The sequence below is a fragment of the Drosophila sechellia genome, chromosome 3R, assembly GCF_004382195.2.
Source record: "Drosophila sechellia strain sech25 chromosome 3R, ASM438219v1, whole genome shotgun sequence".
In the NCBI taxonomy this organism is placed as follows: Eukaryota; Metazoa; Arthropoda; class Insecta; order Diptera; family Drosophilidae; genus Drosophila; species Drosophila sechellia.
The window spans coordinates 18,750,917-18,763,065 of NC_045952.1; the positions used below are offsets into that span (position 1 = coordinate 18,750,917).

At 47.4% G+C, this 12,149-nt stretch overlaps 6 protein-coding genes across 6 annotated transcripts; 2 read left to right on the forward strand and 4 right to left on the reverse strand.

Annotated features, from left to right (window-relative positions):
- Nucleotides 1-44: 44 nt before the first annotated feature.
- Nucleotides 45-1,421, reverse strand: LOC6607064. The gene is made up of 3 exons (XM_002031816.2): nucleotides 1,220-1,421; nucleotides 1,001-1,156; nucleotides 45-943 (listed from the first exon to the last, which is right to left on the reverse strand). The coding sequence occupies exons 1-3, from the start codon at nucleotides 1,340-1,342 to the stop codon at nucleotides 473-475; spliced, it is 750 nt and encodes a 249-aa protein (XP_002031852.1). The 5' UTR covers nucleotides 1,343-1,421; the 3' UTR covers nucleotides 45-472.
- A 296-nt stretch (nucleotides 1,422-1,717) lies between these two features.
- On the forward strand, nucleotides 1,718-2,723 carry LOC6607065 (transmembrane emp24 domain-containing protein eca). Its single transcript, XM_002031817.2, has 2 exons — nucleotides 1,718-1,942; nucleotides 2,005-2,723. The coding sequence occupies exons 1-2, from the start codon at nucleotides 1,810-1,812 to the stop codon at nucleotides 2,520-2,522; spliced, it is 651 nt and encodes a 216-aa protein (XP_002031853.1). The 5' UTR covers nucleotides 1,718-1,809; the 3' UTR covers nucleotides 2,523-2,723.
- A 255-nt stretch (nucleotides 2,724-2,978) lies between these two features.
- Nucleotides 2,979-5,768, forward strand: LOC6607066 (peptide transporter family 1). The gene is made up of 7 exons (XM_002031818.2): nucleotides 2,979-3,227; nucleotides 3,296-3,529; nucleotides 4,014-4,242; nucleotides 4,305-4,579; nucleotides 4,642-4,847; nucleotides 4,907-5,212; nucleotides 5,271-5,768. The coding sequence occupies exons 1-7, from the start codon at nucleotides 3,194-3,196 to the stop codon at nucleotides 5,658-5,660; spliced, it is 1,674 nt and encodes a 557-aa protein (XP_002031854.1). The 5' UTR covers nucleotides 2,979-3,193; the 3' UTR covers nucleotides 5,661-5,768.
- On the reverse strand, nucleotides 5,683-7,108 carry LOC6607067 (nucleoside diphosphate kinase 7). The gene is made up of 4 exons (XM_032721028.1): nucleotides 6,980-7,108; nucleotides 6,749-6,915; nucleotides 6,519-6,686; nucleotides 5,683-6,465 (listed from the first exon to the last, which is right to left on the reverse strand). The coding sequence occupies exons 1-4, from the start codon at nucleotides 7,106-7,108 to the stop codon at nucleotides 5,766-5,768; spliced, it is 1,164 nt and encodes a 387-aa protein (XP_032576919.1). The 3' UTR covers nucleotides 5,683-5,765.
- Nucleotides 7,109-7,788: 680 nt separating this feature from the next.
- LOC6607068 (uncharacterized protein CG16817) lies at nucleotides 7,789-9,294 on the reverse strand. The gene is made up of 4 exons (XM_002031820.2): nucleotides 9,115-9,294; nucleotides 8,538-8,624; nucleotides 8,210-8,466; nucleotides 7,789-8,143 (listed from the first exon to the last, which is right to left on the reverse strand). The coding sequence occupies exons 1-4, from the start codon at nucleotides 9,129-9,131 to the stop codon at nucleotides 7,950-7,952; spliced, it is 555 nt and encodes a 184-aa protein (XP_002031856.1). The 5' UTR covers nucleotides 9,132-9,294; the 3' UTR covers nucleotides 7,789-7,949.
- Nucleotides 9,295-9,433: 139 nt separating this feature from the next.
- On the reverse strand, nucleotides 9,434-11,663 carry LOC6607069 (neprilysin-2). Its single transcript, XM_032722395.1, has 2 exons — nucleotides 10,551-11,663; nucleotides 9,434-10,491 (listed from the first exon to the last, which is right to left on the reverse strand). Exons 1-2 carry the CDS (start codon nucleotides 11,661-11,663, stop codon nucleotides 9,496-9,498), a joined length of 2,109 nt encoding a protein of 702 aa, XP_032578286.1. The 3' UTR covers nucleotides 9,434-9,495.
- Nucleotides 11,664-12,149: the final 486 nt, after the last annotated feature.

A 12,149-nucleotide genomic window follows, 5' to 3' on the forward strand; every position in this document is an offset into this window, starting at 1 on the left:
CGTTAGATGTGTGGCATCAAATTTACGCTAAATCATTACGCAAATTTTATTTATTACTAAATATTTTATTTATTTATTTAAATAGAATATGTCAAAGAATAAACCAGAGATAATAAAACAGGACAAAAGCAGTGTCAACGTGTTTACAATTATTAAAACTTCGAGTGTGGAGATTATAAAGTTTCTTCCTAATCCTAGACGGAATTTACTCTTTGTCGAGCCGACAACGGCTAATGTCTGTCGACATGCAGGAATGTTTATGGAGTATTAGCTTACTATATATTGGCTAAACTGACTTTAAGCATTGTCGAATCGACAAAGAAACGCCATCAAGGGCTTAATTCGGTGTGATTTGAGTTTGGGACGCAATATGTGACTGGAATGTAAAGTTCACAGAATAAATACGTAAATATTGAACTAGATTCCACAGAATCCATCTATCTATAATCTATATTGCACCATTGGTAACGCACTAGTTTTCCTTGTGCAAAGCTGCTCCGTCGGTACGTAACCCATAGGTCAGCTGGGTCTTCATCACTGCCAAACTGCTGCCGATGATCTTTTTGTGGTAGATCTGCCGCGTAACGAACCCAAAATCATCGTAAAAGTCGCGCTCACTTTCCTGCCACTCGGAGATAGTGCACTCCAGTGAGGCGTACCCGCCGCTAATGCTGTTCTTGACCACCAGTTTTATCATGGGCTCCATGATCGTCTGACACGGGTAATGGGGATCGATGGCAAAGCGATAGATCCATGCAGCATTGTATACGGCGTGGTGATTCTTTACACTAATGGCGGCCACAATCCTGCGCCGGAATTTCCTCGTGTATGCCTCCTCGTAGGGACAGTTCTCGGTAAATATCTGGTAGCTAGCTTCCTTGGGTGAACAGCGGAAAATGAAGGGTTCATAGCACTCGGCCACCAAAGACTGCGATGGTTTGGTCTGGAAAGTAAACGTTCTTAGTTTGGGATACTTTGCTGGCGATGCTTTAACACTTACTCTCATCAACTCCACTGCCTTGGAGTAAAACGAAAAGTAGGTGCCGGTAAAGAGACAAAATATGCAAGCGGGCACAGTGAGTGCACAAAAAAGCAGGGGCACTCCTAGAAATATGAAGAATATGGCCCACGTGATGACTATGAACTGCAGAGTGATCTGAAAACAGTTGAAACCCAATCAGTACATGGAGGTTGGGGGATCCACCTGAAGATGTCTCACCTCTCGGAAGCAATAGACAAAAAAGGACTTATTCGAGAACGACATGATGTAGTCCCGCACCAGCTCCTGGCACTTGAGCTCGTCATCTTGCGTGTAGTTGCGAATGACAATAAATGGCTGCATTAATGTGTTATTAAATTATTAGATATGCAGAACCAAACAAAAAAATAAAAACACTGATCAGTGTGTCCAAAGCGATGCAAAATACCATTAGTTCTTATTGCAAAACAGCTGTTGCTGCGGTGTTGCCACTCGAGCAAGATATCGGCAAAGAGAACTCAAGGATGATAGCGTGAGAATAACTATCGCAAAATGTTTATTTATTAGATATAATATATTAGAATGTTTGAAAATTAGGCTTAAACTTTTATTTTTTAAATGTACACCTGTTTGAATACAGATTTTAATTTAACGTTTGTATTTTTCGTATTAAAGAATCGCTTTCGTGAGTTGCCGTGAGCTAGCCCAATCACGGTGCCATCTCTCATGCCAAACACTCTGACTTTGATCTGGCACTTTTTCTTATGACGTGTCGGCAAGCTTAACTTTATTAAACAATTACTAGAAAAAGTCACTGCAAAAAGCCGAAAATGCGCGACCAATTCATCAGCCTGGCCCTGATTCTGTGCGTCCTGCACAGCGCCTGCGGCCTGTACTTCCACATATCGGAAACGGAGCGCAAGTGCTTCATCGAGGAGGTTCCCGACGAGACAACTGTGATTGGTGAGCCAGCGCCTAGTGCCAACTTGGAAGTTTTACCAATCGACTAACTTGTCCTCCTGCAGTTAACTACAAGGTGGAGCTGTATGATCCGCGCTCTAATGGATTCATGCCCTCGTCGCCCGGAATCGGAATGCATGTAGAGGTACGCGACAGCGACGACAAGATTGTGCTGTCCCGCGTGTACAGCTCACAGGGACGCATCTCGTTCACCTCTCACACTCCTGGCGAGCACGTCATCTGCATGTTCTCGAACAGCACCGCGTGGTTCAGTGGTGCCCAGCTGCGTGTTCACCTGGACATCCAGGTGGGAGAGCACGCTATCGACTACGCCAATGTGGCGCAGAAGGAGAAGCTGACTGAGCTGCAGCTGCGCATCCGCCAGCTACTCGACCAGGTGGAGCAGATCACCAAGGAGCAGAACTACCAGCGATACCGCGAGGAGCGTTTCCGCCACACAAGCGAGAGCACCAACTCCCGAGTGCTCTGGTGGTCGCTGGCCCAGACCATCGTCTTGGTTTGCATGGGCTTCTGGCAGATGCGTCATCTCAAGAGCTTCTTTGAGGCCAAGAAACTGGTGTGAGGTGCTCCGGGGCTAGGGCATCATCACCACCACTGGCCAACCACTGGCCTCATTGTTCCGTGTGTTTCCCTCATTTGGCAGGAATTGCTAATTTCATCGATGGATCGTCATCCACCCAACCAGCCACTGGCCTCGACTCCAAGCACTTCTAGTTGTAATTTCTTGTGCGTAATTTAATAAAATCCATTGTACAAAACGAGACCGAGACTGTGTGCACCCCCACATCCTATCTCCGCTGGGTCAGACTGCCAGTCAGCTGAGCCGGGTCCCGTGACTATGTTTGCCTCGCCAAGCGTGGCTTCTTCTTATCAGCAGGCTGTGGCAGATAACCTGTGTCGTTGGCGTAACTGCATCGCGCTCCATCGTAACTGCATCGGGCAGCATCGTGTCGTGAGTGCCCTTTATCACATTGTTTGTTCTGGCGGAGAAGAGACTTTTTAGTAGCTCTTGGACCGCCCCGAGCAGCGGTCGTCAGTCGCGGCATAAATCCGTCGTCCAAAACAATAGAGCTTGTTGTGGCACACCAAAGGCAACCGCTGACGACCCACAAAAGCCGCAGCTCTGTAACCCGATCCAGTCTGAAGCGCTTTCAAGTCAACAACTGGCCCAGGTCTCTGCTCCCTCTCCGGTTCAGTTGGTCTACGTCGGATTAGGCGTGCAGGCTGTTGAAAATGTTTCGCGCTACAGAAATCGGCAGCGAAGAAAGTGAGTCTGCAGCTAGATAAGATAAGACAAGAAGCGCAGGTAATCCTCTGTCTCCCTATTACATGCAGCCCTGCCAGCGCTGGCGGAGCTCAGCCAGGTGGGTTATGAACGCGATGCAAGGGACGTGGAGTGGGTCGCCTGGAGAGGAGAACGGGCCCAGTTGAAGCGGCCGCATCGCAGTTCCCTGCCCAATTATGGATTTGCTCCACCCCCCATCCGCATGGAGTACAGGTATCCACGAGCCGTCTTCTTCGTTCTGGCTACAAAGTTCTTTGAGGCCTTTGCGGCCAACGGCATTCGCAGTAAGTGATTTCCATCCAAAAGCAGATAATGGATTTTTGGTCAGGGCAAAGGCATTCGGCGGCATAGTCTGGTTGAAAAATTCCGAAACCAGGCTTATCAGCGGCACAGAAATATAAACACAAGGAGGTCTTATTGACAGTCAAAAGACCTGTGATGATGCATTTTATAGGGGGCATAGATAAGATGGAAAATTAGGTTGGAATCGGCAAATAATGGGCAGGAACAAGACCTAAGCATTCAGTTACCTACTAAGGAAATCTTCAAAAATACGATAACTGTCTTAAGAATCAATTAAAACTACTGGAATTTTCCCATTCATTTCCCGTTCATTTGAATTTTCAAAAGAACATCCATCATTAAAGAGGTGGCCTAACGAATTTCCAATTAAGTCTCAATGCAACAACCTTTATTTCATGGTCAATAATTCGAGATTGACTGCAGCCTGACCCACGATTACGGATTATTATGTATATTCGATTCCAGCCGTACTCGCACTCTATCTACGCGACGATCTCAACTTCACGGAGAGCTTTTCCACGGTGGTGCTGCACATCTTCAACTTTTTTGGCCAGTTCTGTCCGATCATTGGGGCCATCTTAGCGGATAGCTATATCGGCAATGTGCGCACGATATCCGGCTTCAGTTTTATCTACGCCTTTGGATGGTTGCTGCTCACACTGACATCCCTGCCTGCCATGGGTCTTCCGATGGTGTAAGTACTGGCAGGATTAGGATGAAGGGTTCCAGCTCCCTTATTCCACCTCCTTCTCGTAGCTTGCTGGTGTCCATCGCTCTGCTGTTTATCGCCGTTGGCAATGGATCGATACGTGCCTGCATCACCTCGCTGGGTGCACTGCAGTTCAGGTTGCCGGAACAGAGCGTCCATCTGGCCGAGTACTTCTCCTTCTACTATTTCGTCTACTATTTTGGAATCTTCCTGAGCAAGATCCTTCCGCCACTGGTTAGAGCTAACACGCTGTGCTTTGACAAGGCGGAATGCTATCCAGCCGTATTCGGCACCCTTGGAGCAGCCTTTATGATGGCCTGGTGTGAGTAACTATCAGTTTTCAATGCTTATTGTTATCTAATTTATGCTTGTTTGTGGTATTAGTTATCTTTCTGGTTGGAAGATGTTTCTACAAGTCCGAAAAGCTGTCCGATGACAACATACTCTTCAAGTTCTGCGGCTGCATAAAGACCGCTCTCGTGGAGAAGTGGCGACGTCGCAAGTCCCCAAAGCGCTCCAACTACTGGCTGCACAATGCAGTTGGAGCCTACGACATGGGTTTCGTCAATGATGTGTCCAGAGTTTTAAGGGTTAGTTGTACATGGGTTATAATTGCGATTCTTTAAACTTTCAATTTCGTTTCTTTTAGATATCCAAGCTGTTTATCCCACTGCCCTTCTACTTTGCTCTGCTGGCGCAACAGGACTCCAGCTGGACGTTCCAGGCCACTCAGATGAATACCACAGTAATGGGCGTGACCATCCAGCCGGATCAGGCCAAGGCTGTGGGTCCCATCTTTCTGTTCATGCTCATCCCGCTGTGGCAGTATATAACAGTGCCCTTGCTGCGCCGCTACTTCAACTGGGAGCTCCAGCCGCTCCACAGTGTGACTGTGGGTGGGATCTTCTCCGCCGGCGCTTTTTTCTGTGCGGGAGCTGTGCAGGAACGAATAAAGGTAAGCAGGAATAACAAGTTACCTCACCTGATCGTTTATTAACCCGAACTATTCGAAGAATTCCCCGCTCCAAACAGTGAATATAGCTTGGCAACTGCCGCAGTTCCTGCTGCTCATGATGGGCGAACTACTGCTTTCCATTCCGGGTCTCCAGTTCGCCTTCACCCAAGCGCCGACCTCTATGAAGTCGGTGGTCACGGCAGCCTGGTTTCTAAATAATGCTTTCGGCAATCTCATCGTGGTTCTGGTCACCGAGCTGGGTATGCTAAGCTCACAGATGGCCGAGTACTTCTTCTACGCGGTGGTAATGCTGGTTTGCATCATCCTCTATGCCCTTCTGGCCTTCGATTACACTCTGCAGGAGCGCAAGGGCGGGATGTACGTGAGGATGGACAGTGAAGCGGATGACCGGGATGTGCCTAGCACCAGTCGTAGCGGAAGCATCTAGGAGAAGTTTCTACGCTCTAGTATTTCCATTGCACTTGTAATTTATTGATAAACGCACACAGGCAAACATGCATTTAACTCAAAACAAATAAAAACTAAACTAAGATCAGTCGATTATCTTGAACATATACTGAAGCTCTAGGTTGGAATCATCCGGCAGATCGGTGCAGTGGACGGCGTTCTGCACCTTGGACTTCCCGAATTTGGCGCGCAGCGTGTGAGGCCGCAGCAGTTTGGCGATCTCCGGGTCCATGGGTCCGCAGAAGTTGCGGAACTCCCGATCAGTTATCTTTTCGGGATCGACGCAAGCAATCTCCATGCACATGCATACTCCACTGGCCAACTGAGCAACCATGGGTATATACTCGGGCAGCACGCCGCGGTAGACTTCGTAGAACTCCTCGCAGTTGATTCGGGCCATTAGAATCATGCGCATGGCTGTCAACCGAAAGCCATTCGACAGGATTTCGGAAATGATGTCTCCCAGGAGACCATCCTTGATGCTGTGCGGCTTAATGATGGCAAGTGTTGTGTTCTTGAATACACAATCTTTAATTATGCTGTGCCTCGCCTCAGATATGAACTTTAGGTCCATGTCCACGTCGTTGTCGTTATCAGAGTAGTAAAATCCATAACGAATCTCCTCACTTTCAAACAGCTCCTCCAAACTGGGCGACAGTTTCACACTTGGTGTTTCCGCCTCTGTGCTCTTGTACTGGGCGCAGGCCTTGATGGTCTCCACTACGTTGTCGCCAATCAGCTCCAGGCTAATGGCCGGCCCAGCCAGCAGCTCGTTCATAAGGACTCTGGAATTTAGAGAATTTAAAGATGTGTTCCCTGGCATGCCATCTTTACTCACGAAGAGGAGACATCCGTCGTGTCCTTGCCGGACAGAAACTGAGTTACCATTTTGGGAGAGAACTGAACCATCATGCCCTGGTTTATGTTAATCTTGTTGTCGATCAGAGTCTTTAGGAACTTGCCCAGGTGCTTCGTCCACATATTGTTCTTGAGCAGAACGAAGCCCCTGAAAGAGATGGGAATTACATATTAGCAAGTGGATGGATAGCTCTCGAAAAAGTAACATACTTCTTGCGATATTTGGCCAGGTTGGTCCGCGTAGTGTCGTCAGCATAATCCACAATGTCAAACTGCCGGCCGAAGACATTGATCTTGGAGCCCACGAAGAAGTCGCGCTGGGTCAGCTCCGGGATCTTGGTGCGTCGTAGAAATGTGCGCTTGTTGCGCTGGTCGAACTGAGGGAAAACATGGCCTTGGATAAATGTGTTTCTTTGATGAACTAGGGCTACCAATACTCACCACTTCCACGGCCTTGTCGGAAACATAGTAGGTGATCAGGAAGGTGCGTATGATTCCAGCCTCTGCATGGAACCACTCGGCCACGAAGGCCAGACGCCGCTCGCTAGCCGGAATCGCAGCGGGTTTCATGGTATCGTTTTGAGGGGAATCTTATGCCTTGCTTTTCCGTTCTATCGCTTGACAGCAAGTCCTTTATTTCGAGTGAAAACTGTATGTTTGCTTTGCATTTCAATTGTGCTTCTTCTTCCCCGCGTTGTCACAGCAACAGTGTTGCCAACATATCAAAATGCATTTAAGTGGGCGCAAAATTTAAAGAATGAAATAAATACCTATAATAATTTTAAACACATATTTTAGAAGATTACCCATAAATAAATTTACCTATTACCTATAATTTCTTTTTAATATCGCTATCTATTCAAAGATAAAGCTTTCTTTGTGTCATCTTTAAGAAGCTGCACTCCCAGACTTTGCATTCCGGATTTATTCAGTCTAGAGATTTCTAGAACATATCTAAAATATTGCAAATAAAAAGCCGAATATAAGTTTTTCATTTTTTTATTGTTAATTTCCTTTATTTACAGGAAACAAAAATAATAAACTGCAAACTGATTTTTGCAATAAATTGGTTGTAGCTTTCCTCTGGTTGTTAAATTCTAGCGTAAAACTTATGGTTTCCCTTGTCGGCGCCAAATCATCTTGTTCCTTGTGTTGCTTTTTGTTAACATCTCTCATCTGAATACGCATAATATTCAGCTATATTAAATGTGGTTTTCTTCGATTGGAATAGTGTTTCGTGTACGCATGTGTTTGTGGATGTTTCTTATGAGTGATTGGGTGCTTCTTCTTTCTGTTTTCTGGTGTGTATGTGAGGAGTGAGTGTTCTGATCGTGTGTGCTGGCTTATGGTATAAGAGCCACGGCTAACGCTACGACTACGCCAAATTGCTAGACACCATCTGAGCGACCGTCTAGGCAGCTGGCTTCTTCTCCTTATCCCCCTCGCCGCCCTCCTCGTCATCCTCGTCGTTCTGGGACAGACTGGGGATGTTGTCATCCGAGTCCTCCTCCTCGTCATCGACGTTGAAGTCGTCGAACTTGTTGTTCCAATCGCCACCAGGGCTGTTAAGGAAATTGCCGAACATGCCGTTGTCTTTTTGATCACCTGAAAAGTGCGTTTGTATGAGTGGGTTTGCTGGATGAGATCTTGGGTATGAGGCTGTCAACTTACCCTCCTCGTCGTCGGACTCATCGCGCCACTTGGCAAAGTTGGCCTTTAGGAAATGCAACTTGGTCTTGTCCGTGGTGAGAGAGGACCAGTAGGGTCCGGCCGTCTTCTTGGGTATTGTGAATTCCAGGCAGCGGCCAATGTTCTTGCTGGTCACCTTCTCGGGATCCACCTCGTGGAGGAAGTTCAGTGTGACCTCGTACTTCTTCGACGGATCCAGCACATTCACGCCCTTGAAAGTGAAGCTTTTTTCCGTAACTCTGTTTTGGGATAGACAGATGGAATTAGAATGTGCTAGAAGCATGGGCAAAGTATATATGGGGGCACCTACTTGTGTTCGATGTCCTTGCACTCGACATCAATGATGACGTAGATCAAGTCATTGCGCTGGGCCCAGGAAACTGGAGGCGGAATCAATCTGCAATGGAGAATCAAGTTGGGTAAACATAAATAAGAGCTTCAGGCGCGGTGTCGGGTGTTGCGTTTTACGAGATCCGTTGCCATGGCAACTCGCGTCGGACATTCTGGAAGCGGGTGCACGAACTATGCAAATAGCTGCCCAGCTAGCCATTTGCATAAACCGTAGGCCCAGGCGAAAGTCCATGCCGAAAATGCACGGCATTACCGCCAGCCGAAAACATAACCTCAAACACTGGACCCTCCGATTAGTTCCGCGAATATCGCAATGCAGATGCGCACAGGACACGCCCACCGCGGCCACAAACGCATGGGCAGGCGGATGAGCACGAGAATACGGGTCATCCGAACGAAAATTACGTTTTTTTTCACGGCCAGGACTTCGAAAATGGACGCCGCCGCAACGACAAAGCACGCGACGCACAAAGAAGCCACAAAAAGATGGTCCGGGTAGCGCCGATGGGCACCGAGATGGCCGGTTGTGGACTCACCCTGCTGCTGACGACATTATGTTGTTAGTGTGAATCGTTGTCTTATGTTTTACGAAGTCGGAACACTTCTTACTGACAGCCTGATTTGGTTACAAAAAGAGGCAGTTTCTGTTCAACAAAATTGTCATGCACAAAATTGACATGAGAATCAGAGTTACCGAGCGCGCTGCGGAGATGTGACTAAATTTGACCAGTGCGCCGGGGTGCGAAACTTCGATAGACAAGACACAAATGTTAGCTAGTTACGTGTAAGGTAAGTTTTAGGTGTTGTGTCAAAACATTTTACATTGTCGGTAAATTGAATTAAAAGACTCACAACTAAATATTGAAATTAATTTATTTGGTTCAAAGAACTTATAATGATGATTATAAATCTATGAGCTACCAAAGTCGGCACGTTTTGTCGCCAGGACGCATGCCACTGCCCACGGAGCAGTTGTAGGCGTGGAAGAAGTCCTCGCTGTTGGACAAAACTCCCAGGACACGAAATTGGTCGAAGGTGTGCTCATCGCTAAGACCCTTCCAGTAGTGCTCCTCCTCGTAATGGGAGCAAAATAGCTGGGCAAATCCCAGGAAGAACAACTGTTCCGGTGCGAGATCGAGACCCGGCATGGTGTCGCTGATCCTCTCCTGCCCAGGATGCTCCAGCAGTTGCTGCCTGTGACTGCGGTAGGCCGTCAATGCCTGTCTTAGTCCGCTGTTGTCTGCGATATTCTCGTCCAGCGTAGTTTTTCCGTTGACACGCCTGCTGATCTGCGGTACCTGGTACTTGCCATAGTAGTCCATGTAGCACTCGGCGCGATCCTCTAATGACTGTTGCGAAATTTCCGACAGCAAGGGCTCCAATTGACCATTGCCATTGAAATGGGCGCTGGTGGTATCGAAGGCGTGGATGAGTTCATGACCAACGATAAAACCCAAGGTGCCGAATTTCAGGGAAAGCGGCAGGTGGCGGTGGTATATCGGGGGTTCAAACACGCCAGCCATCACATTGATGGAGTTGTCCGGAGTGTAGTAGCCCGCTCCAACCTGCAATCCTGTCAGGATCTTCTGCGGCTTGGTGTCCTCGGTCAGCTCCTGAAAATGCCGACTGCTAAACCGATTGATTTGTACAACTAGGTGCTGCAAATTAATGTTGGTCTCCGCATAGCTATCCCCGATGACTTTCAGACTATTGATTTCCCGGATTATTCGATCCGAAAGTGCATCATCTTGGAACGAACCTATGTGTGACTGAATTCTGGACTCCTTAAGGAGTGCCCTCGCCCTGCTCTCCGCAACCAGCCACTCGGCATCCGCCAGCGTCTTTCGCAGACTCTTTCGCAGTTCCCGCACCATTTCCGACATCTCCAGCTTCTTCTCCTCACTAAAGTTGTTCTGTAACACAAGAATAATGAAATTATTTGATATTATCATCATACGTATTCGTTACCCACAGCCATATAGAGTTTGTTGAACAGAAACCGCATGGATTGATAAAGCGTAACCGCACAGTAGTTCCTTTGGTACCTGGGCGCCTTCAGTTTGGGATCGAATCTATAGAGCAGCTTCATGGCCAGGTAGTTGGCCACCGCCTCGCGATGTTGGGCGCATACCTTGTCCAGTTCCACGTAGTAAAAGTCGCAGAATAATTTGTTAGAGGAGTGAAGTCCACTCCACGAGATGTTATAGTAGTACTCCGATTGGGGAAACTCTCGCTCAATTCGGTAGGGATCAAACACTTCGCACTGGGGCGGGATCTCGAGTGCGTCCCGCCAAAAGGCAAAGACCCCAGCGATTGCATCCCTAATCCTGTCCTCTGGCAAGCCGAACGCCCTCAGATATCCGTGCATTCGCTCTTCGTTCAGCCGAAAGGCGCGAGTGGTATTGCTGGAAATGTTTTCCTCGTGGACGATGATGTGATCGAAGCCCAGTTCGGGCAGTTTGGTATATGGCTCAAAGGGATACCTTAACTGGAGAGCTTCGCGGATCAGACCGTTGGCGCCATAGTTGGCCAGGTGAGCACTCGTGTTAATCCAGTTAAAGTTGGAGGCATTCCAGGCGTCTCCATCCACAGCGGGAAATCCACCAATCGAACGAATTAGACTCAAGTAAGCGGGATCCGCCGCATTGAATGGATGGAGATTTGCTCCCAGACAAGCATTGTAGAATCGCTGGGCCACCGCCAGTTCGCTGGACACGTTGAGAGCCTCCGCCAGATCCATCCTGCCCACCAGTTGCTCCGTGATGTCGATCAGTGTGTAAGCCACGTCGCCCAGGTTGCTTCTACTGCCCGGAGAGTACCGATCCGGCTTAACGTTCCGATAATTTCCACAGGCATACTCGTAGAAATTCTCGCAGGGCTCTACACTTTGGTTCATATAGGATTTCATGAATTCCGCGTATTCCTGCAGTTGATACTCTGTCGCGGATCTATTGGTCGGGCTACCATTGCTATCGGAATTATCGGACCTGTCCACAAAGCTTCTGGCCTCGCAATCCGTCAGAACCGCAGCAACGATGACCCATAACAGCATCAGGGAGATTAGTTTCAGTGATCCGGGAAACATGCGTATATCTCACTCGGAACGTATAAAACACACTGATTTAAATCGCGAACGAAAACTGGCAGCATCCCAATAAAATTTACAATCAAGAGAGCAATAATAGAGAGATATAAAGAACCCTTATCAGTAAAATGTTAGTCGGAATAAAGAATTGTATTGTGCGTCGGATTATTGATAAGGAAGTGAGTAAGTTTCTGTTTACAATCTGTATAAAAATAAGATTTCTTAAGACTAAGACTTAAGCTTAGCCTATTTATATTTATTATTTACATTTTGCAAATTTAATTCCTGTTAGCTGCAACGAAAGTGAATGGAAGTGAATAGCAGGTGAATAACAGGTGAATAACAGCTGAGTAACAGGTGGTTAACATATGAATAACAATGATACTGTTGCCTTGGTATTTTGATATTTTAACATCTAAGCTATGTTGCGTTGGTAATATGGAGTTGGTTTACAGTGCTTGTTGCTTTGGTGGCCAACAGGTGTAT